This window comes from Onychostoma macrolepis, chromosome 18, assembly GCF_012432095.1.
Source record: "Onychostoma macrolepis isolate SWU-2019 chromosome 18, ASM1243209v1, whole genome shotgun sequence".
Taxonomy (NCBI): Eukaryota; Metazoa; Chordata; class Actinopteri; order Cypriniformes; family Cyprinidae; genus Onychostoma; species Onychostoma macrolepis.
Window position 1 is genome coordinate 4599731 of NC_081172.1, and position 24237 is coordinate 4623967.

Sequence of the window (24237 nt, forward strand, 5' to 3'; positions counted from 1 at the left end):
CGTTTGGTGTATACTAAGCATAATAGACTTTTATGTACTTATTCAAGAATTTACTAAAAATAAAGTTTTGTTTTGATCCTATGCTGTATTTACAGACTAAACTTGGTTGATAAGATAATTTTATAAATATGCATGAGTTTTGTTTATATAATTTTGCTTTTGACAGGATTTATTTGCCAGGAATCAAACTCAGAAAATAAACTACCCAGGTATGTGGTTTTAGACGTATCTTGTTCTGATGCTGATGACTTTGTGATGCTGATGGCTAGGTATATGATCATAATGGTTTTAGATTTTTTAAACATGTTGAGCATAGATTGCTGTTTGATTATGGTGAACTGGTGAACCCTATCAAAACTGGTGAACCCTATCAAACATCCGCTATTACATGGAGGTTTTGGGCAGAGAGATAGTGTCAAGTTCTACACGTAATCACTGATAAGATGTTAAGTGTTTGGTCTAATGTTTTGCAGTAACCATTAAACCAGTTCCTTGAGAATCATGCAGTCCATCAGCGTGACTGTGTCTGTATGGCATCTTAAGTGTTTCTGAACCTTTAGTCTCACAGTCGCCGCACTTTTAATACTGCTCTCTTTGTGCCACTTTTAAAAGGAGGGTTAATGCACTGCGGCAGAAACGGGATCTCTTCCGTGAAGAGGTGAGTATACCTAAGAGAAAGCGACAAGGGACAGAGTGCAGTAACCACACACACACGCACACACACACACACACACTCACAAATACTGAGATACACTCTCAGTGCTGACAAAGCTGTCTTTGTGAAGTTTACACAAATGCTACAGCCACTGAAAGCTCCACTCCCAAATGTCTGCAGTGGCAAAACCATGTGAAGGAATGCCAAGACAGGTTCACCAACATGGCTTAGTGGCTAGACATGGTACTGTTGCCACTATAAGGCAATAGACCTACGCACTTGACAAATTCTTAGCACTGTTTTTTTTTTTTTCTCTGCAGACCCTTAGCACTGTGCTGTCTGATTCAGCTCTCCCACGAAGAGTTCTTCATAATTATACAGCGAGAGATGCATCAACAGGTATTATACTGTGCATACTCAAACACATACTGTACGATTTGCAGAGATATGTACAGTCTCACTTGAGTTTACATGCTAGAAACATCAATTAAGAAAGTTATATTTCAATAAACAAATGTTTTGTGAAGTTAAGCCACTCTCAGCTTCATTGAGAATTAAACTTTGTGTGATTTGGTCATCTGAAGCCAAATGATTTTAGATTTATTTTTACCAATAATGAATTTAAAGGATAAAGGATCATGCAGGGTTATTATAGTTAACGGAAACCATTAAAAATTGTTAGTTAAAAAAAATTCTGAAAGGAAATATTTTAAAATTAATAAAAACTATATAGACATTTTTTTCAAAAATCAGTAGCTAATAAAAATAACAAAAACACAACAAAACTAAAATGGAAAAGAAAACAGAAAATACAAAATTTATTTGAATTAAACACACACACACACACACATATATATATATATATATATATATATACAGTATATAATTGAAACTATAATAGTATTTCGATGCTAAAATAACACTGGGAGTATCCAAAAACTAGTGGTCAATTTAATGTTTAGACATTTAAATGAATGATTTTGCTGAACTCTACATGAGCAAAGAAATACAAAGGAGCAAGAAACTGTTTCTAAGCCAAAGGGTTCAAAAGTAAAAGTTCAATTCAGAAAGTTGGAGGCTTTGGAAGCTTTGAGTAGGAGATCCCAAAGATGAACAGTGAACTATTCTAAACCGACTATATGGTCCTTTAGGTTGCTTTAGACTGCCAAGCAAAGGAAAATCAAAGATCTGTCACAACAAAAACGCTGGAGCTATTCACCTTCAGTGCTTGGCCCATAATTTGAAGTTTCATATTAATGCTTTGTGCAATGTACCTTTTTGTGTTTGTTTGTGTTGTAGAATATTGTGGGTGTCTTAATGGTGGCTGGTGCCAGGAAGAAGGACGCTGTGATTGTGCTCAGTTCCAGGGTCTCGGGGATCGCTGTCAAATCAGTAAGAAGCACACACTGAAGTTATATTAAGTTCAAAATGAAACTTGTCTCCATGTAATTATAGAAAGGTACGGTCTGATATTATCATCTGCCACCCAGTGCTGACCATTAAATGTGGATGAAGGAACCCTGAATTTAATTACTAGAATTCAAGTGGCATTACTCACTGGTTCCAGTTAATCTACATGACTATGTCTTTCTGCATTTGGTAGCATTGGATTACTGATGTTCTGGGAATAGATTGCTGGTCACAAAGAGCTCTGTATGTGTGTTTAATTAACCACGCATTATAAAGCCAGGCAGCTGGTATGACCAACAGAATAACAGGTTACTACGTATACAGTATTCATATAAGCTATACTGATTACATGCCCAACGGGGCATTGATTACATGGGTCACAAATATTGAATTAAATGGTTGAATAATCACTAACAAAAAATATTTGTTTCCACGAAAATATTAACCACAACTGTTTTCAACATTGATAATAATCAGAAATGTTTCTTGACCAGCAAATCAGCATATTAGAATGATTTCTAAAGGATCATGTGACACTGAAGACTGGAGTTATGGTTTCTAAAAATTCAGCTTTGTCATCACAGAATAAATTACATTTTAAAATAGATTCAAATTTCATAGTATTAATATTTATACTGTATTTCTGATCAAATAGATGATGAGCAAATGAGTCTTCTCCAAACCGGTGCACATATTTGTAATCATTCAGTCCCATAATTCTATAGTATTACAAGGACCTACCACCACAATAGTTTTTTTGTATAGAAGATTTTTGTCTTTTTTTGTGTGTCAGTTCCCAACCATGGTCAGGACAGGGATGGGATTTGCCGTTCATGGGGTCAGCATCATTTTGAGACCTTTGATGGAATGTATTACTACTTCCCTGGAACCTGTTCGTATATCCTGGCCAAAGACTGCCATTCCACAGAGCCCCAGTATACGGTGTGGGTAAGTTACAGCTGTGCCAGGTCTGTTTGCTATGTATGTTTTTCTTTTGATACCTGCATTGCTAATTTATTTCTCTTTGGCAGGTTCATAACAGTCGTTCATGTAGAGGTTCAGTGTATTCATGTCCACGCGGTCTGAGTCTGTTCTTCCCAAATGAAGAGGAAATCTATATTAGTGGTTATCAGGTGCTAAAGGGAGGACATAGGTGAGTTTGGACATTTTATTAATGTTAAATTAATACTTTTATTTAGCAAGGATGCATTAAATTACTCAAAAGTGATAGTAAAGACATTTATAATGTTACAAATGATTTCTAAAATAAATGCTGTTCTTTTGGTCTTTCTGTTCTTTAAAGAATCATGAAAAAGTCCATCACAGTTTCCACAAAAATATTAACCAGCACCTTTTTTTTAGATTGATAATGAGAAATATTTCTTGAGCAGAAAATCAGCATGATTAGAATGAGTTCTGAAGGATCATGTGACACTGAAGACTGGAGTAATGATGCTGAAAATGCAGCTTTGCATAAAAGAAATAAATCACATTTTCAAATATATTAAAATAGAAAACTGTTCTTTTAAATTATTATCATATTTCAAGGTGATACTGTTTTTACTGTATTTTGGATTAAATAAATGCACCCTTTAGGGTAAGAGACCTCTTTTTCGAAACCATTAAAGTCTTAATGACCCCAGACTTTTGAAATCTTGGATGAATTAACAAAAAAAACTACAGGTATTAAAGAAAAAATATGCTGATTGAGAGATAAATGATTCGGTTTAATGTGTTTGTTTTGTCAGAGAACATTCAAAACCTTGGCCACTTTTGGCATTAAATAGCTTTTAGGTCATGATAGCATGATGATGATAAAATATCCAAAAAAGTCCCAGGCAACACATTTCAATATCATACTTGATATACAAATTCTTGTGTTTTTTGTCTATTTCTTATGCATTTATTCAGACTGAGTCTGCCACAGACAGTGCGTAATGTTTTCATTGAGCGCTTGGCTGACTATATCCTGGTGAAGAGCACGTTTGGCTTCTCTCTGGCGTGGGACGGGAGCTCTGGAGTCTACCTCAAAATGACCGAAGCATACAAAGGAAGGCCTTGTGGTCTGTGTGGAAACTATAATGATGACGGATCGGATGATCTCAGTAGCAGCCGCGGTGAGACAAACAGGCCCGGATACACACTCATCATCTCAGTCAGCAGCAAATTCAGGACAATTATATCAAATCTGAGCAGAGTTGGATACTCAGTCTGAACACTACCATCCCACTCTTGTCTATTTAAAGATGAGTTGTAACATTTTAGGGGCAATTTAATTCTTAAGAAACAGGATTTTATCATTTCTGTTGGAACAAGTGTATTATGGTGTCCTTCATGCTTTGCATTTTGCACTGTTAGGTATAGTCTCTGACGACATTGCTGAATTTGGGAACAGCTGGGCAGTAGATTTGCCCCAAGAGAGACCCTGTCCTGAGGTTGATGATGATTTCCCTGGACCTTGCTCATCTGAATCAGATATGGATGTACGCTTTCACGCACTGCATAATGGCTTTGAACTGAGCTAAATGGCTCTTAGAATGTATGATAGTTTAAAAAAAGAAAATATTTCTATGACAATGTTTTTGATTATTTAACTTAAAATGTGTTTTTGCAACTTTGCCTGTTTGTGTGTTATCTGAGCAGGATGCCATTGAGAAGTGCAGCGCATTGCTTTTCTTTCCTTTCATCTCCTGCCATGAGAACATTGACCCAAATCCATTTGTCGCCAGCTGTGTTTCGGACATGTGTGTGTAAGTCAAGTGTGGTGCTTTTGTCTAAATGGTGTAACTGAAGTTAAACCCTGCTGAAAAAACAAGCTAAAGGTGGAGTGCTGATCTTAGCTGGATTAAGCGGTACTAACTGGTCTCCCGGCCGGACCAAACTGCTGTTTAGCTGGTCAGTTTGCTGGTCTAAAAACACTCTAAAACCATCTAAACTGACAGGCCTTACCATATTTTGCTAGACTGAGAGATCGCCTTAGACTTGTTTGATAGACTTTTTTCATCAGTTTTATCTACAGTATTATTTATATAATATAGGATTTGTTAATATTAATTTTCAGTTTTCAGTTTAATTTTTAGAAATGTTTAATTCAAGTTATTACATTTTTTAATATTAATTACATTTATTTTTATTTCCATTTTAGTTTTAGTAATTTTAGTCCTTCAATTTCAACTTATTTAATTTCAGTTGCCAAATCAAAATTTTTCTGAAGTAATGTTTGAATTTAATTTAATTTTATCTTTATTTTAGTTAATAAATAATTAAAATAAATGAATGACGACATTCATATTTTTAATAGTTTATTTTTAGGTAACAATAAGAAGACTGATATAAAACTTATTTTTAAAATTTCAGCATTCTTTGGATCACTGGAACTTTAAGGCCAGTTGTCTTAGAACTAAAATTCATTGGGAATTCTGTAATTTGATCTTTTGCAATTATTAGCTTAAAATGTGGGAACATGACTGTAGAAAATAAACATAGTGAACTTAAAGTCAGATGACTAATTGTAGCATACTAACAGTATTAATATCAATCTTCGTGCTAATGATAATATTGAACATTTCTGTTTCTTACATTTAGGATTTTAATTAGAATAAGAATTTCTCTCTGTCTCTCTCCCTTCTTGAATATTTTTTCCTCCCTAGCTTATTTCCAGCATTCTACACCTCCCAATTCCAACAGGATTATGTTAATTATAGTAATGAAAATGCCTTGCATATGGCAAAAGCCGCAGAAAGAGTGCTTGTGAATATATGTAGCCTATACTATAGGTATGTGTGTGCATACATGTGTTTGTGCTTGTACTAGAATTTGTAAGAGTTTGTGTGTGTGTGTGTATTGATTACAGTGATGAAATAGCTACTGGAGTTTATGAACAAATTCAGACTCAACTGTTGATTGAGGAGGTAGTGAGAGGATCAGGTTGCAAGAGCATGTTGAACTTGCAGCTGTAGTGCTCTTACAGTCTCATATCACCATACTGAAAGAACTGACTTTTCCCCTATGTTCTTTCTTAGAACCATTTGTACTTTTGGCTTTTTAGTGCCTAATGACATTTAATTATTTTTTTTTTTTTTTTTTAATTTCTAGTTCAGATGATGAGGAGACATTTTGTCGGACTCTTGTTGAGTACACCAGGGCCTGTTCTCATGTGGGATACCCCGTCAGAGAATGGAGGGACAGTTTTCCTACATGCGGTCAGTTGGCTTTTCATAAAGGAAACGCATGCCATAAATGTTGTAGCTTGTGATGTGATATGTTTGTGTTTCAGCGGACGGATGTGAGGATAGTTTTGTCCACAGAGACTGTATCAGCTGCTGCCCACCTACATGCACGTTTGAGAAAGAGTGTTTGGGAACCAATCTACACTGTCTGGATGGATGCTACTGCCCAGATGGTACAGTAAGACCCATAATCAGATGCATAAATGGGCTTAAAAATCATAATATTTGTGAGTGTTTGCTATTATAAGGACTACATAAATAAGCAGTTTAGGGCACTTCAGAATGCATGTTGCAGTTATTTGTTGAACATTTTAACTTTAGTATGATTTTAGTGACTTCTTTATAGTGAACTATAGTTAACTTCTTTTACTCATGGCTCTCTTTCTCTCTGGCTTTTCTCAGGTCTGATCTTACAGAATGGCACCTGTATAGCAGTGTCTCAGTGCCCCTGTGTGTACCATGGTACACCATATCCTCTTGGTCATGTTTTGGAGCAGGGCTGCACTGTCTGGTTAGAAACATCACATTTTTACTCTTTTACACCTAAAACACCAAACAAAACGTGTTTCTTTCATTTTGTAACCTATAGTTAACCGTAGTAGCTAATAATAGAAAACTGTTCCATAGCAAATGAACTTGTCATGTGTTGATTCATGAATCATTTAAATTAGGGCTGGACAATAATTCAATATCAGTATGTATCGCGATGTAATTTTTTTCAATAACGGTGATATGATTTGTAAACACATTTCCGAAATTTCGATATACATTACCAGTGTTTCCCATACATTGATTTATTTGTGGCGTTTGACTTCGTTGAATAAACATGAGCTCTGCACGTTTCAAAAAGCGGGTGATTTATATGAATGTATCTCTGAAGGGAACATACTGTCTTCAGAATAGTTTTGATGGCATTTTCATTTTATCTGATAAAGTAGCGTTCATGAGCGGTGCTTCTTAGATTACAGCCATAACTGGAGAAACCGCTAGTTCTAACGCTCTCAGAACGCCTCCTACTGGCAGAGAATCAGATTCTACTCCGCTGTTTTCAACATAATAATAAATGTTTTTTGAGCAGCAAATCAGAATATTAGAATGATTTCTGAAGGATCATGTGACTGGAGAAATGATGTTAAAAATTCAGCTTTAAAAACACAGGAATAACTTGCATTTTAAAATATTTTCAAATAGAAAACAGTTATTTTAAATGGTAAATATTTCAAAATGTTACTGTTTTTGCTGTATTTTGGATCAAATAAATACAGGCTTGGTGAGCAGAAGAGAATTCTTTAAAAAACTAAAATCTTACTGTTCAAAAACCTTTGACTGGTAGTGTATGTTAGCCTATAGTTTGAAGTTAAAGATATTAATATTAATAAGGTGAGTCTGAGATGTTTATTTGACAGTGATTTCACATTTCTTGTTTGTATGAAGGCTAAATAAAGGTGAACATTCATTTATTTGTTCTTCATCACACCCCCCATTTTTAATTTTTCATAAGTTTGTAGGTACAGACATCTGTTGTGGGCATTCTTGGCAGGTCTTATGAGGCTTTTTTAAATAGTGTTCATAGCGATATCGGAATTATATCGTATCGACCGAAATTAAGAAATATATCGTGATATCAATTTTGGCCATATCGTCCAGCCCTAATTTAAATCAATTAATGAATTAATCAAATGTGAATTGCATTTTCAGTGTCTGTATGGGAGGAGTGTGGAACTGCACAGAGAACAATTGCACTGGTAAATAAAAACTTATTTATTAGTTATTTTTCCACAATGTTTTGATATAGCTTTCAACTGAGACATTTGCGTTCACCCAAGAAACTTTCTTTGCAAGCAAATGTTTTTTTTTTTTGCAAATGCAAACATTTTATGAGCAAACAGAAACTTTCTTGGGTAACACAAAACTTTTGTTAGCAAATGTAAAGTTTCTCATGCAAACAAGCTGATGCAAAGTTTTTTCGAGTGTGAACAAGTTTTGTGATCAAATACAAAGTTTCTCAGGGGAGTGCAAAACTTTTGTGAACAAATGCAAAGTTTTTCGGGCAAATGCAGCAATTTTGTAGGTAAACGCAAAAGCTTTTTTGAGTAAACACAAGTTTTGCAAGTGAACACAATTCCTTGGAGGAACGCAATGTCTATGTAAAGTTTCTCAAGGGAGCGCAAAACGTTTGCAATGAACAAACGCAAAGGTTTTGTTAGTGAAAACAAAGTTTTTCAGGAAACCTCAACTTTTGTGAGCAAACACAAAAACATTAAAATATTATTTTTCCTCCCATCTCATATTTTTGTCATCACCATCTTCCCTTTGGTACAGTGGCTGAGAGAGCTCAATGCGCTGCAACTTCAGAAAACACATGCAAATAGGAAAAGCACCAGCAAATTGAGCTCTCTCAGCCACCGTACTTTGGGGCTGCATAACTTAAAAAAGTAAGTGTGCTCCCAAAAATGAATTTGGAATTAAATTATTATTTTTTCAACCCCCAGCGGAATGCACAGTAATGGGTGACGCACATGTGACCACTTTTGATGGGCGGATCTTCATGCACATGGGCTCTTGCCAGTATGTGTTAGTGAAGAGCCGCGGCAGCACCAAGTTTACTGTGACACTGCAGTACACAGCCTGTGGAGAGGTAAGAAGAGTGTTTCTGGGTATGTTTGGCATCAAGATGTTTTGTTTGTGTTTAATGGAGTCTCTTGTCTCTCAGTCTCAGGAGCACTCTTGCATCCACTCAGTGGCACTGGTGGTGGATGAAGATGTCAGCAGGCAGGTCACTCTCACCAGAGAGGGGGAAGTTGTAATTGGGGCCAGTATGGCTGTCAATTTGCCTTACTCAGATGGTAAAGTTCTCAGTTTTACATCAGTATTAGGGTACTTTAATAGTAAATGTATTCTAATGGCAGACAGCCTATTCATTTTGATGAAAGCAAAACTGTGAGGGACAATCCTAGATCATATCTAATTTTCTAATTTTCTCATCAGTTCATTATCTTTTATTTCACATATCTAGGTTCAGTTCTGAACGTAGAAATGCAGTAATAAATATACGTTTAGTTAGTTAAAATTGCTTATAAATAGTAAGATTATGTAATAATAGTAAAAGGAATAAAGAGAATAGTAAAAAGCTATTAGTAGAGCAATAAACAAATGAAAAAATAACCAAAAATGTTACAATTACACATTTCAATATTTATGTTCCTTGAACAAATATTGGATTAAATTGTATTTCCCGTTTGTTTGTTTTTTTTGTTTGTTTGTTTGTTTGTAAGACATGGTGAACATTCGCCGGCTGACATCTTTGTTTGTGGGTCTGCGGTCTGTCTTTGGCCTGAGGTTTCAGTATGATTGGCAGGGTGGACGAATCTACCTTCAGCTAGACAGCACCTGGATGGGCTCCACACTCGGCCTATGTGGGACCCTCAATGGAAACCTACGGGATGATTTCCTGTGAGAAACGGAGGCTGATCCTCAGAATTTCTTTCAGCAAAACATTTTAAATGTCTTTCAATAACTTTCTGGGTTGCATTATGCTGTCTCTTATATTAACTCTTATATTAAAATAAGTGTGTGCTTGACATGAGTAGGTTAGATTCCCAGGGAATGCATGAACTCATAAAATGTATACCTTAAATGCAATGTTAAGTCATTTTTGAATAAAAGTGTCTGACAAATGCATAAATGTAAATGCTTGATGTGTAAGTAAATGTGTTATTATCCTCCAGTTCTCCTGCTGGAATGATTGAAGGAACCCCACAGTTGCACATCAACGCCTGGAAAGTGTCTTCAGCATGCATAAGCCCTGTTAACATTCCTATTATCGACCCCTGTGAAATGAACCAACAAAATGGTACTTAGGCTATCACTTTGCTTATTAGTTACAATATTCATTGTTGTCCTAAAAATTAGCTCTGAGGTTACAGAAGACCAAAATGTACATAGGTGCAGATGCTTATTTAGAATTTATTTTACTATAAGATTTTCTTAATTCCACATATTTAATTTTGTACGTACTGAGAGCTCCTGGAAACCATAGTAAACTCCTTGTGTGTTTACACACACTTAGTGAATAAAGCCTATTCTGATTCTGATTGTTGTTGGATTCTGTGGCCTCCTAATCAAATTCTAATTAATTTATCTATCCTAATGTTAGCATTTAATCTGATATTTGATTTCTAGACTTTCATGTGATGCTAAAAAGGTTTTTGTTTCAGTGTTTTATGCTGCCCAGTGTGATGTACTTTTGGAGGAGGTGTTTGCGGTGTGCCATGCGTATGTTAGTCCCAGCTTGTACCACCAGCAGTGCCGCTTCCAGGCCTGTCGATGTGGCAGCGCCTGCCTCTGCACTGCTCTGTCCCACTATGCATACATCTGCAACAAGCATCATGTCACCATCAACTTCAGAGCACACGTCTCTGAGTGCGGTTCGTTGCTCATACCTACATCTCTCTGTCTGCCTATCTATCTGTCTATTGCATGAGTATGTTTAGGAAGTCATTTGTGAATGCCTGTGTGTAGGGATGGTGTGTTTAGGAGGGATGATGTATCATCCGTGCACATCAGCATGCGGGAAGACGTGTCAGTCAATCAGCAGTGGTGAAGTGTGTGATGGCGACTGTGCTGAAGGATGCAGCTGCACAGAGGGAACATTCTACGATCACGCTCGTCAGCACTGTGTGCAGCTGTATGTCTGAATACCCCAAATGCCAACAACCACACCCTCGCCTTGTAATTTCTGAATACTAGCTTATAAAAGGACATAGTTTCTCCTTTTCTAACTGGGTCTTGTTTCCTTTCAGCTCCCAGTGTCACTGTTATTTCATGGGTTCAGTCTTTCAGCCTGGTGAAGTGTCCTTCAGCTCGTCTGGACCATGGTGAGTGTGTGGACATGGAGGATTTTGTTGTGTAGGTGTGCATGGTCTGAAGAGCTGAGTTCAAATTCTAAACGCATCATTTCCTAATCTTGTAATGTTTAATTATAATAATATTTCACAATATGTTGGACCACATAACCAGTCATAAGGGTCAATTTTCTGAAATTGCAATTTATACATAATCTGAAATCTGAATAAATAAGCTTTCCATTGATGTATTTGTTAGGATAGGACGATATTTGGCCGAGATACAACTATTTGAAAATCTGGAATCTGAGGGTGCAAAAAAATCGAAATATTGAGAAAATCACCTTTAAAGTTGTCCTAATGAAGTCTTTAGCAATGCATATTACTAATAAAAAATTAAGTTTTGATATATTTACGGTAGGAAATTTACAACATATCTTTATGGAACATGATCTTTACTAAACATACTAATGATTTTTGGTATAAAAGAAAAATCGATAATTTTGACCCATACAATGTATTGTTGGCTATTGCTACAAATATACCTGTGCTACTTATGACTGGTTTTGTGGTCCAGGCTCACATATTACTGTTTTACTGTATTTGTGATCATATAAATGCAGGCTTGGTGAACATATGAAACTGATTATCCATACATAAGAATGTGTGCTATTTATTTAATTAATTTTTTTTAATTTAACCTGTATATTTTTTATAATTTATTTTGGATATTGATGTGATTTTTCTTTAGTCTCTGCAGAAATGGTCGTATGGAGTGTGTTCCTGAAGAGAGAGGTACATTTTTATTTTGTATTTTTTCTTTGCTCCATTTCATCAGTCTTTTGACCCTCTATTCACTTTCACCTCTATTTTCCCCGGGAAAAAGTGTTTTCATCTTAGAGGGTCAGCAGTACATTCCTCAGAGGTAGCGCATTGAGCGGACTGAATGCTGGACAGATCTGAACCTCAGATACACATGCACAAAGAAAGAGGGAGGCTTGGGGGTTGGAGATAGCAAATTCCACGTTTTTCTGTTTTTTTTTTCTTGTCTTTTTGACTTTTTTCCAGATTTTTTCAAATGACAAAATACTAAGACATTGCTCAATTGCAAGATTTGGCTGTGATTTAAAATCTTTTAGATTGAACTGGTTGCCTGTTAACCCTAATTCCTTTTGATAATTATTAGTTAGTGCAATCATCACTATTTCTCATACTCATGACTATGGATTTGAACCCAGCCCTAACTCAAATTGCTAAACATTGACACACAACTCTTTCCTCATTGTTATAAATGACACCTGAAGTCATGTGTCTTGTTGAAGAGAATGGAAACTTTCTTTCAACCATTCTTTTGCCGTCCATTTTTTTTCAGAGCCTGAAAGAGGAGATTGTCCCAATGGAAAAGTCTACTATAGCTGCAGGGGTCAGAGTGGGCGTGGACCTTCAGGTGTGGGCGTGGCCTGTGAACTGACCTGTCGGAACCTGATGCTGAACCTGACCTGCCCTCCCATGACCCCGTGTGTACCAGGATGTGGATGTCCTGCTGGGTAATCGCTGTCGTCTTTGCATTTGGAACAAATGTTTTGAAAAGTATGTGTGTCTATTGACACCAGAGCATGTAATGTTACACCATCTTCTTCAATTGGTGCAGGCTAGTGGCTCATAATGGAGAATGCTATTACCCGGAGAACTGCCCCTGTGCATGGCTCGGTCTAGAGTATCTCCCTGGAGAGGCCGTGGACACTCCATGCTACCGCTGGTCAGTTTGTTTTAGTGTGCTTAGCTTCCATAATTCTGTTTTCTGTTAATGGGTGGTTCTTCAATTAGTGGAATTTTTCTGTTCCCTGTCTGTGTGTCTAATTACTATTTCCAAATTAAGAGTGTTGAAAGGTTATATATGACAGAATCACTTTTAAAACGTGTCTTGAGCACCAAATCAGCATATTAGAATGATTTCTGAAGGATCATGTGACTGGAGTAATGATGCTTAAAATTCAGCTTTGCATCACAGGAATAAATCAATTTTTACTTTACATTTTTACTGTATTTTGATCAAATAAATGCAGCCTTGGTGAGCATAAGATACTTTTTTCTAAAACATAAAAAAAATTCTTACCAACCCCAAACTTTATTTTCTTCCAAAAATGATAAATGTCATTACCATCACAAGTCATAAAAAAAAAAATCCACACCATGATGCATTATAAAGAAATTCAATTTATGGTTGGTAAAGGCCATGATAACATCTTTATTCCGCATTTGATAGTTGTTTTAATATAGATGAAGCACAGTTAAATATTTTTTTAATAGTTTAAATAATCAGAAAAGCCACTAATTGAAGAATCATAGTGTAAAGTATGTGTGTATATTTAAGTAACATTTCACTTGGTTTCTCTGGCTCTCTCCAGTGTGTGTCATCGTGGGTTCTTTAACTGCACATATTCGCCATGTCCAGCGGTGTGCACCATTTACAGCGACCGACATTACCACACATTTGATGGCCTGGAGTATGATTATGTCAGCGACTGCCAGGTCTACCTGGTCAAGGTACTTCCTGAGTGTGTGTGTTTGTGATTTTGGGTACACTAGAAACATTTTTTTTTAAATAGCCAAAATGCAGACCTATAAATCTAATATTTGTTTATTTTGAAATTAGATACTTTGTTTGAAAGTTTGGGGTCAGTAGTAAATTCAAATGAACAGCATTTTTTTGATGTAGAAATCTTTTGTAATCACTATAAATGTCTTGTCGTTTTTTTAAAATCAATTTAAAGCATATAATATTTAAGTATAATGTATTTTACAAAACAAAATCGTATTCACCCCAAACTTTTAAATGGTATTTACCATTTTTAGGTTACAGGCATTACTGTATATTTACCACCCTCCACTGTAGATATAACAATCAGCCATTTAAAAAACCCACAGTGGTCGACAGTTTTACCATGGTTTCTGGACATGTACCGTGGTAATAGTGCTTTTTTGTGTGGGTAAGCTTAAATGTAAGAGTAAGCATATCTTTGTGTACAAGTGCTGTAAAACGGTGACGATCGTTTGCCTTGTGTGCTGGTCTTAGGACCAAGTGGAGAGGTGCTTACCAGTTTGTCTTCAACAAAGGGTGTGTTTCACCAGTTGAACATGTTGCACCTTTAAACCGAATAATTTTTAATGAAGGGCCAAAGAGTGTGCTCTCACATGTTGCGGACTTCAGTAGGGACGGATAAAGTAGCAGGAAAAGAGATCTGCTTCTACCGCCACTAATCTTGGGAAAATCAGAGGGGATTTTTAATTAGAACAGGGCTGTGGTAATGGAGCCAGAGTTAATGTCAGTCCCAGCACAGAAACTCAGCAAAGAGCCGCACATAACAAAGAGCAATCTGTTCCCTATCAGCCTACGCAATGCAACCTGCTACTGCCCTTAATGACTGAGAAAGTGTGTATGCATGTGTGCGTCGTTTGTGTATGTGTGTGTGGATGCTTAAGATGCAGGTGAATAGACTTTGGTGTCTCCTAAAGGCCAGCGATTCTCTGAGGAGTCTACTGATCTACCCGAGGGACAGACTTTTCCATCACGACAAAAAGAAATGGCTTTAGTCACACACACTCACTCACAACAACACACTAGGTTTCGTTGCTTAAAATATGATACAGCAATGCATTGATTATTTAAATATGTGTCACTTTTCAATGTTAAATAACTTTCTCTTGTCCTAGTTTAATATGCAGATATACAGATCTATAATTAAGACATTCATTGGTAGATTTCCTGAAGAGTGTAAACAAAGTGGCTCTGTGGTGCTTTCAAAACATTGTTCGTTTGAGAGGTCTGACATAACAGCTTCTTGCTCAACCAGTGGGATGAGACTGGGGTGGGATTACCGTTCAAAAGATTAAGTCTCTTATACTCACCAAGGCTGCATTTATTTGATCAAAAATACAGTAAAAACCGTAATGTTATGAAAGATTTTTACAATTTAAAAGAACTGCTTTCTATTTGAATATTTTAAAATGTAATTTATTCCTGTGATGCAAAGATGAATTTTCAGCATAATTCAGTGTCACATGATCCTTCAGAAATCATTCTAATATGCTGCTCAAAAAAACAATTCTTATTATCCATGTTGAAAATAGTTGTGCTGGTTAATATTTTTGTGGATACCATGATTTTTTTCAGAATAGAAAGTTCAAAAGAACACTATTTACTTGAAACAGATACCTTATTATAAATTACTTTTTGATCAATTTAATGCATCCTTACTGAATAAAAAGATGAATTTCTTTTACAGTTTTTCTTCAATTGTTTACACGCAATTTTGAAAACCGGATTCTTTTTTTCAAAATATAATCAATTATCCAAACACCGCACTCAATTTGCATAATTCCTAGATTGTTTGCAAAATGACACCCTTCAGTCAAAACATATACACATTTGTGAAAATGCTATTAGTTTTCATTTAACCAACACAGTCCTCAATGATCAGACACTATTGCAGCCAGTTTCACACTGCTGTGATAAATAAAAAACATTTGTAAAAAAACTAATTTTACGAAATAGCATGTGCTAAATTTTTGGCCAGACATTGTTATGCAAGGGATCATTTAGATGGGGGTGACAAACCCACAACATTCTTCATGATTAGTTTGAGATATAGGGAGAAAGTAGGCCTATTTGTGTACAATAAACTTACCGAGCACTGCAACACTGATGCTGCAGACTGAATATTTCAAGTATGTATTTCAATACTTACAGTACTTCTTACCATAATCAGTTACGGTAATCAACCAACAATGAAACATAAAATAAGTAGACAAATAAAAGTTACTGCATGAAGTACATACACTTTGACTCTGAAGAAAAACTACTGTAAAAGCTACAAGAATACTGTAACCATTCATCATCTCTCCGTCTGGCTGGATCAGGCCATAAGATTTCATCCACATCACAGGCTGTGTCTTCATTGGCAAGGCACCATTGGAAGAGTCGCCTCGTGTGACGAATCCACCCCTGCACAGAAGCTGCTTCGATATGATCACAGGCATGCTCCATGGCCTGAATGAGGGGCAAACGGTCATAGGGCCGCAGGTCGTATACCTTCCACCGCCATGCTGAAAAAATAAAATAAAATTCTATTGGATTCAGGAAGGGGGAGTATGGGGGAAGGTATAAGACTTCAAATTCAGGGTGTTCATGGAACCAATTATGGACCAGAGCAGCCCGATGGAATGAGACATTGTCCCAAACGACAATGTAACGCATCTGGTCCACTTGGTTTAATGCTGTGAGTGTAATAGCAGCGCAAAGGGTGATGTTACCCCCTCGCTGCCCTGGCACATTGGTGATTGCCCTGTGTCCAATTACATTTCTCCCTCTTGTTTTCGCAAGGTTAAATCCAGCCTCATCCACATATATAAATTCATGTTGAATTTCTGCAGCATCCATTTGCAAGACTCTCTGAAACACAGTAAAAGACAATAGGATGCTATTCAATATCTATTGCACAGTATTTTTTGTGCCAGAACATTATGAGCAGTGCACAATGCCACACCATAGTAAGATGAACAATACATACCTCCACATACTCATTGCGCAGATGTTTCACTCTCTCTGAATTTCTGTCAAATGGTACCCGATACAGTTGCTTCATGTATATTTGATTTTTCTTGAGGATTCGACCTAATGTTGACAGACTCATTGGATGTTATTGAAAATATGGTCGTTATTGATGTTGGCTTGGATTTCTCGCAGCCTGATACAATTATTGGTCAAAACCATGTTCACAATGGCGGCCTCTTGTGCACGAGTGAACATAGGGCCCCTTCCACCTTGGTGTCCTCGACCCTCAATCCTATGTTAAAAAAAAAAAAAAAACACCCCACACATGCAGCCTACTGTCAAATGTCACAGTAAACAATATTGATGATAAGTACAGCAAGCTTCAGTTTCAGTGTACTGTGTGGTTAGCTTACCTGTTTTCTCGATGAAATGTCCGAATTACTGACGCAACAGTATTTCTGCTGAGATTTGGTTGAACTCTTTGTCCAGCTTCCATCAGTGTCAGTCCATGGTTGATAACATGGTCAATAAGTGTTGCACGGATTTCTTGAGTCAAATTTGGTCCTCGTCTTCTTTGTTCAGGTTCTATCAACTCTTCAAGTCCTTCTCTACCTCTTCCTAGGCCTCTGCCTCTTCCTCTATCTCCTTCTCTTCCATCTCCTGTTTGAGCTCTCAATTCTCAATTCTCAATTCTCAATTCTCAATTCTCAATTCTCAATTCTCAATTCTCAATTCTCAATTCTCAATTCTCAATTCTCAATCATCTTCTTCTTTTAGCTCCTTCCATTTTTGTTGAAGACAGGTGAACTCACCTGCTGCCTTTTATAGCACACCTGAGTGCTGCGTTTTCAAATTAGCACATGTGTGCTTCCACACCTGGTGGATGTGATTATCCAATTCGTTCATTAGTGTGGTCATTGGCAATCCGGGGCTTTGTGGTAATGACAAGGAAGTAACCTCACAATCCTCATCTGTGTCTAAGGTGTGAAAATGTGTGTAGAGTTTTACAAATCACTGTGTGTAATGTTTTGCAAAAAGGGTGAAGCAGACATTGTGTGTTGCTCATTGGAGTAGAATTTTGCAAATTGTGTGGAAATTTTTATTTTAGTGTGTAAACAATCATAAAAAACTGTAAAAACTCTTAAGGAAATGTGTTGTTTTTCAGAGGTAGAAATAATAAAGTGTCATGTATTGATTGCACACTATAATTGCGATCTTGTATCTAAATGTAGAGTGTTGGTGAGACGGAGGTGTCCATCATGGCTCAAAATAAAGATTGCTACGAAAGTGGCATTGTCTGCATGAAGTACCTGCTCATCTATGTTGGTCTTACTAAAATCTACTTCAGTGACAACTCTGGTAAACCTGTGAGTAAAAGATATATCTGATCTTTTATTAATGGCACATTTGTCCTTTCATAAACTAGGAAACTTTAATTTAATTTAAACATAGTTTCTATGTTATCTTGTAGTCTGTATTTACTGTAGTCTGTGTTGATTTGAATTGGTTTGTGTTTGTCCTCCAGAGCTCATCTACTGTTGTGGGAAGAGGATATGAGTTTCAGCTATGGGGTGCAGGATACTACACTGTGGTCCACTTTCCTGCTCAAGATCTGACCATTTTATGGGACCGCAAGACCACTGTCCATATTCGTGCTGGACCCCAGTGGAAGGTCAGAGTCATTCTCTCTGAATCAGCAGTATAGTTTAATACTCTATAAACCGTATTTCTTATTATAATGTATTTGACTGTATTTTTAGGGTCAGATGAGTGGTTTGTGTGGAAACTTTGACATGGTAACAGTTAATGACATGACCACAGCTGGACATATGGAGGTCAGTAACGCACAGGCCTTTGGAGACAGCTGGGCTGTTGGACAGGTATGGCAATTCAGGATACTATGAGACTGGAGTACACTAAATATACACTATTGTTCAAAAATTTGGAGTCAGTAAGATTTTTCTTTAAAAGAAATTCGTAGTGTAAAATTTTACTAGTGTAGAATCATAGTAAACTGTACTGTACACTGGAGTTACACTTGAAATTTAGATTGACTAAACAGCTTTCTTGTGTTTATGTATGTGCAGTGTGAGAGCGACTTTGTGGTTCACAGACCGTGTGAAGGAGATCTCAGTCGGCAGCCGTATGCTAAGCGGGAGTGTGGCCTTCTCTACAGTGACGTATTTGCTCCATGTCACAATGTGGTGAGCAGCTCTCCTCTGGGGTTTTACAACACATTTGGCCTACAGATAAAAAGGCCACGTCTTACCCACAGCCACACACAGGCTGGAAGACGGCATCAGAAAGACACACACACTGTCTGCGATGAACCTTCTGATAGAAGCTTTGAGATGGTTTTGTCGTTCAAAATCTGGCCACTAGGGGGCTGTAAAGGTTTGAAAAGCTAGAACATTCCACCATTAACACATTCAGGTGGAAGTCAATAGTCTTGAGTGTGTGTTGCATAACCAATTGTGTGTTTGTGACAGGCTAATTGGGATTTTAGGGATCCATGTATTGTGTGTAACTAATCCTTGTGGTCCCAAAGGTGGATGTGGCCTGGTTTTATAAGAACTGTCTGACAGACACCTGCAACTGCAACCGTGGGGGTGACTGTGAATGTCTGTGCACCAGTATTGCAGCATATGCACACAAATGCTGTCAAAATGGTGTCACAGTGAACTGGAGATCCCCCAGCGTGTGTCGTGAGTACAAGCACACACATGAGGAATGAACTTTTGACCCGTTTGTGCTGTCTGCCATTGAGGTTAATGGGTCAAAGATGAAAAGGGGTTTTTAAGCATCAAAACAATTAAAGTTTAATACAGCTTCAAATTAGAATGTGTCCTGTGTACTGTCTGTCATACATTTTTTCCTTGATTTATAGAAGACACCCACTTAAATGTCATTCAATGTAACAATAGCTCATATACCAAGAAATCTTGTCAGGCATAGAACCACAATCATTAGATGTCATTAAAAGACACACAGAATCACAGTGCAGCCCCCCAAAACTAATAAATTGTCATTTTAAATCTTTACTAATCTTTGCCACTATCCTACAAACCACTAGGTTTTACCCATTTGTCAGCAGTTCTTACATTTTTAACAATTTAAAATATAATGAAATTTAGTATGATCACATTTTTTTTTAATATATTGTAATAAGTGTATGTTATTAAATTTTTACGTAAGTATGTATCTGCTATGCTGATTGACGATGGAACATTATTTCACCCATATTTTGACATTTTATATTCACAAAAGTTATTTGAAACATTAAAGTAGACACTTTACTTGCATTTAATATGCTTTCTATTTATAATTGTGCTGTCAAACGATTAATAATGATTAATTGCATCCAAAATAATAGTATTTGTTTACATAATATATGCGTGTGTACTGTGTATATTTTTATCATGTATATATTTATATTCATATAATTTATATTATATTTAAATATATTTAATATATAAATGTAACATTTTTCTTAAATATATACATGCATGTGTGTTTATTTATATGTACATAATAAATATACACAGTACACACACATATTATGTAAACAAAAACTTTTATTTTGGATGTGATTAATCACGATTAATCATTCGACAGCACTAATTAATACAAAATCACTTTTTTAAATTTAATTTGATGAGGACACCAAAATGAGACCAAAATTTGGCCCTAATACCGACAGACAAACTAAGATTTCTAATGCAAAACTAACCCAGCATTCAGTTTGTACTTTTCAAAACTGCTCCTCTTTGCTGTTTATATAATAAGACTTTGATTCCGTATTCTGTTTCAGTTGCAGCTTTGTCACATTAAAAAAGTTAAATGCGCAGCTAATTCTGTTTCATGTTGCTTTTTAAGTTGGTAATGTTGAAATAACGCATGCAAACTCATAATACTATGTGATTGTGGCTAATATAAGTATTTTTCTTTTAACAGCGTATGACTGTGAATATTACAACCAAGGTAAGAATAATTTATTCTGTTTATTTGCCTAGAATACTTCTGTAAGCACCAGAAGATCTTGGCACTACCCTTTTTATTTATGTATGCTTGTTTAGAGTTGGGAGAGGGTCCGTTCACTCTGTCCAGCGCAGAACAGAATGACTCTGCATGTGTGTTTGGGGCAAATGTGAGCAGTGGTGAAGTGTTTCCTCTCCTGAAGACCAATGCTCAACCCAGCATAATTTTCCACTTCATGATCACAACTGGACTATATAAGGACCGAGCTTCCAGTAAGCACATACTCTTCACTTCAACAGCAAAACAAATAAGTGAAAGAAATCGCAGAAGAAAAAGATTAAAACTAATATGCAATCAAACACATGCTTAAATGCAAAATACAATGACCTGGTGTTTTGATTTTGTTGGAGTGGATCGGTTTGCATTAAGTGCTGCTCTATCTAACACTAACTCCATCTTTGCAAGAGCAACGTGCATTTGAAAACACAACGCAGAAATCACGTTGCCAAATTTCTGATGAGAATCATTTATAAATCTGTCTCTGCAGTTTTCTGTCAAAAATAAAAGATCTATATTTAACATTTGAAAGCAAAGTAAGTAATATTAGTATATTAATATTAAATATTAGTATTGTAATTTTGCTGTTGTACTGTAAAATAAAACAATAATAATAATGTCAATAATAATAATTTTGTATTTTACAGTACGATAATATTAATTGCTATAGTAATGTTTTTCTTAATTGATTTGTTTCATTTTTATAATTGAAATAATAAAATTAAAATATTATTTTGAATAATAATTGTTATTAAATGTCAGATTTTTTTATTTTACATTAAAATAGTATTATTGCAACTGTAATATTTATTTGATTTCTTTTTTTTTATTATTTATAATTTTAATAATAATAATAATAATAATAATAAAAAACGACTGAACAAAATTGACCAGCTTCTGAAAAAAATTATACATGATTTATCTCTATTCCTGAATAACATAATCTACTGATGTTGTATTTTTTTTTATTTTGCACTGTTTCAGGACTTCCTGTTGTTTCACTGGAGTCTGCAGAGAGGCCCAACTACTTTCTGTGTGTTACTGGGAACCGTGGGTTACGATTGGAACACTGGCAGCCTGGGGAAGAGTTCAGACGGAAGGCGACCTTCATCCACCAACAGGGTCTATGGTTACCTGGACGATCTTCCTTTGAGCTGCACAGTCAGAAGGGTGTCTTCCTCACTCTTTCTCATACACACGCACGTGTTCAGAACTACGACCACTCATACACCTTCAAAATCAGCAGCAGTTTTATCATTGAGGGTAAGACCGGTCTGCAAATATCTATATATCAAAAAGGCTGTGCAAATATAAATTGTCTTATCATCAGGCCCATATTACCTACACTGATTGTGGAATGGATATAAATATAAAGCAGTGTATTAAAGAGAGCAGGCACACTTATTGGAAATGTGGAGTTCTGCTGATGCATGTCATATAAGCTCATATTGCACCAAAAATACACTCAAAAAGCTTCTATAAAACAACAAGCTTACCAACCTCATTTGCAGTGCTTTTTCTAATGTCTCTAATGTTTATGATGGCTGTGTTCCTGAATTTTAGAGAGCAGTTTTGTGATCCCCTACCGCTTGATGTGCGAGTGGAAGTATCATGCCTGTGCCAGTCCATGTGTGAAAACGTGCAATGACCCCGAAGCCACAAGCTGCCAGTTTTTACCTCCGTAAGATCATGTGCATATGCCAATACAATAATATATGTGACAATTATACAAAAGGTGCTTTTATTGTAAGGCAGGTATTATACATTGTCATGTTTCACTACAAAATCAAAAGGAAGATATTTTTGACTTTTGAAGTCACAAAATGAATCATGGTTACTGAATTTAATTAAAATCAACACTCGCAGATTTCGTTAATATAAAACAAGCCTCTTTATCATAATTACAGCAAAAAATACTGAAAATAGCTTATACCATGGAGCCTTTGAATATTGTGTTGCTCAATGAGGAGCCTCCAAGCCAAAAAGTATGAGAACCACTGCTTTGGGAGCATTAAGAGTTTAATCACTTAAAATCACTTAATAATCAAAAGCATACTTTTTTTTTTACAGTAATGAATATCTAATGAAAATCATCAATGAGGATTATAAGATAAAATAAAGACTAAATCAAAAAACTGGACACATTGCAGTAATTTTGGAGTGACAATTAGGTCACAATGCGTAAGAAAATGTTAAACAGGCTACATGTTCTTTATCAAAATCCAATATTAGGAGGAAAATATGACCTAGACATATTGTTATGAGATTCACCCACACAGTTTCTTCAGGAAAAAGTAAAAATCCACATCTGTTGTCTTTCACTCTCTCATCTGGTTTAGAGTTGAAGGTTGTTTTCCACGTTGTTCCAAGTCTATGCTGTTGGATGAAGTGACTAGGCGGTGTGTTTACAAAGAAGACTGTACGTGTGAAACCATCATTCACTTTGATCATTATCCTCTCTTTTATAAACATTTATGCTCACTTTTAGATTTGTCTTAGCACCTCTGTTGTTTCTAATGTGCTTGCAGGTGTGATACTATCCCCAACTCCGACTCCTTACATGTTCGTGACCCAATCAAACAGAACCACAGCGGCTCCAACCTCTGCTCCTACAACCACAACTACAACCACAACAACTCCCTCCACCACAACGGCAACACCAAGCACCTCTCCGAGCACAACTGCGAGTACTACAATCATAACTACACCTTTGGAAGCAGATGATTTAATTGGCAGCCCAACTACACCCACATCACCACCAACCACAGTCTCTTCAACTTTGGCCACCACCACCTCCACTGAAACTCCCACAACTCCCTCTCCATCAACCACAGAACCCACTCTAGTCAGCACTGCCCCGCCCACCACCACAGCCACGCCCACTACAGAGCCCATAACGACAGTTTTTACCACTTTATTATCTACCTCAACTACACCCGAGCCCACCACTGAACCAGAGACAACGTCTCCAACAACCACCGTCCCGCCTGTTACAACCACTACTGTCATTACAACCGAGACCACAACTTCAGAACCGACTTCAACAACCATCACCACAGAGACAACATCTGTCTCCACAACAACCGAGGAGCCTTCGACTACCACAGCATCTGAACCAACAACCTCTGAGATATTGCCTTCACCCTCCCCTTCACCTGAGACAGCAGGAATAACAACAGTGCTTCCTCCGTTCCTTCTACCCACAGGGCCCTGCACGGTAAGAGTTTGTGTGTTAGGGTTGGTCATTCTTATTAAATATTTTAATATTATAGTATTCAGTGATATTCATGGTAAAATATACTTTAAATATGGAATGGAATGAAGTTCGTAATGTTCAAGTCTGTTAATGGTTTATGAATAAACAGTGAATGAATAAGAGCCATAACACAAAAATATTAAATGGAAAAGACATCTTTCTAGTGGTGTTATTGTTATCTAAAACTAAAACTAAATTTTTATTAATTTAAATAAAGCTGAAATAAAAAAACTGATAAAACTAAAAGAGAAAAA

At 36.4% G+C, this 24237-nt stretch overlaps 1 protein-coding gene across 1 annotated transcript in view; it reads left to right on the forward strand.

The window, feature by feature from the left end:
* otogl (otogelin-like) overlaps positions 1-24237 on the forward strand; it is a 42270-nt gene that overhangs the window by 1164 nt on the left and 16869 nt on the right. Inside the window, exons 3-37 of the mRNA XM_058751846.1 lie at positions 167-209; positions 613-658; positions 976-1054; positions 1955-2047; positions 2859-3013; positions 3097-3218; positions 3977-4182; positions 4424-4548; positions 4709-4815; positions 6161-6267; positions 6342-6467; positions 6697-6805; positions 7993-8039; positions 8787-8932; positions 9008-9140; positions 9570-9747; positions 10023-10147; positions 10512-10721; positions 10816-10981; positions 11097-11171; positions 11890-11933; positions 12511-12685; positions 12790-12897; positions 13547-13685; positions 17925-18059; positions 18218-18364; positions 18453-18572; positions 18780-18896; positions 19241-19397; positions 20647-20673; positions 20769-20942; positions 21712-21990; positions 22291-22408; positions 23067-23146; positions 23256-23944. Coding sequence (XP_058607829.1) covers positions 167-209; positions 613-658; positions 976-1054; positions 1955-2047; positions 2859-3013; positions 3097-3218; positions 3977-4182; positions 4424-4548; positions 4709-4815; positions 6161-6267; positions 6342-6467; positions 6697-6805; positions 7993-8039; positions 8787-8932; positions 9008-9140; positions 9570-9747; positions 10023-10147; positions 10512-10721; positions 10816-10981; positions 11097-11171; positions 11890-11933; positions 12511-12685; positions 12790-12897; positions 13547-13685; positions 17925-18059; positions 18218-18364; positions 18453-18572; positions 18780-18896; positions 19241-19397; positions 20647-20673; positions 20769-20942; positions 21712-21990; positions 22291-22408; positions 23067-23146; positions 23256-23944 — 4907 coding nt within the window. The remainder of the gene's footprint in view (positions 1-166; positions 210-612; positions 659-975; positions 1055-1954; positions 2048-2858; positions 3014-3096; positions 3219-3976; positions 4183-4423; positions 4549-4708; positions 4816-6160; positions 6268-6341; positions 6468-6696; positions 6806-7992; positions 8040-8786; positions 8933-9007; positions 9141-9569; positions 9748-10022; positions 10148-10511; positions 10722-10815; positions 10982-11096; positions 11172-11889; positions 11934-12510; positions 12686-12789; positions 12898-13546; positions 13686-17924; positions 18060-18217; positions 18365-18452; positions 18573-18779; positions 18897-19240; positions 19398-20646; positions 20674-20768; positions 20943-21711; positions 21991-22290; positions 22409-23066; positions 23147-23255; positions 23945-24237) is intronic.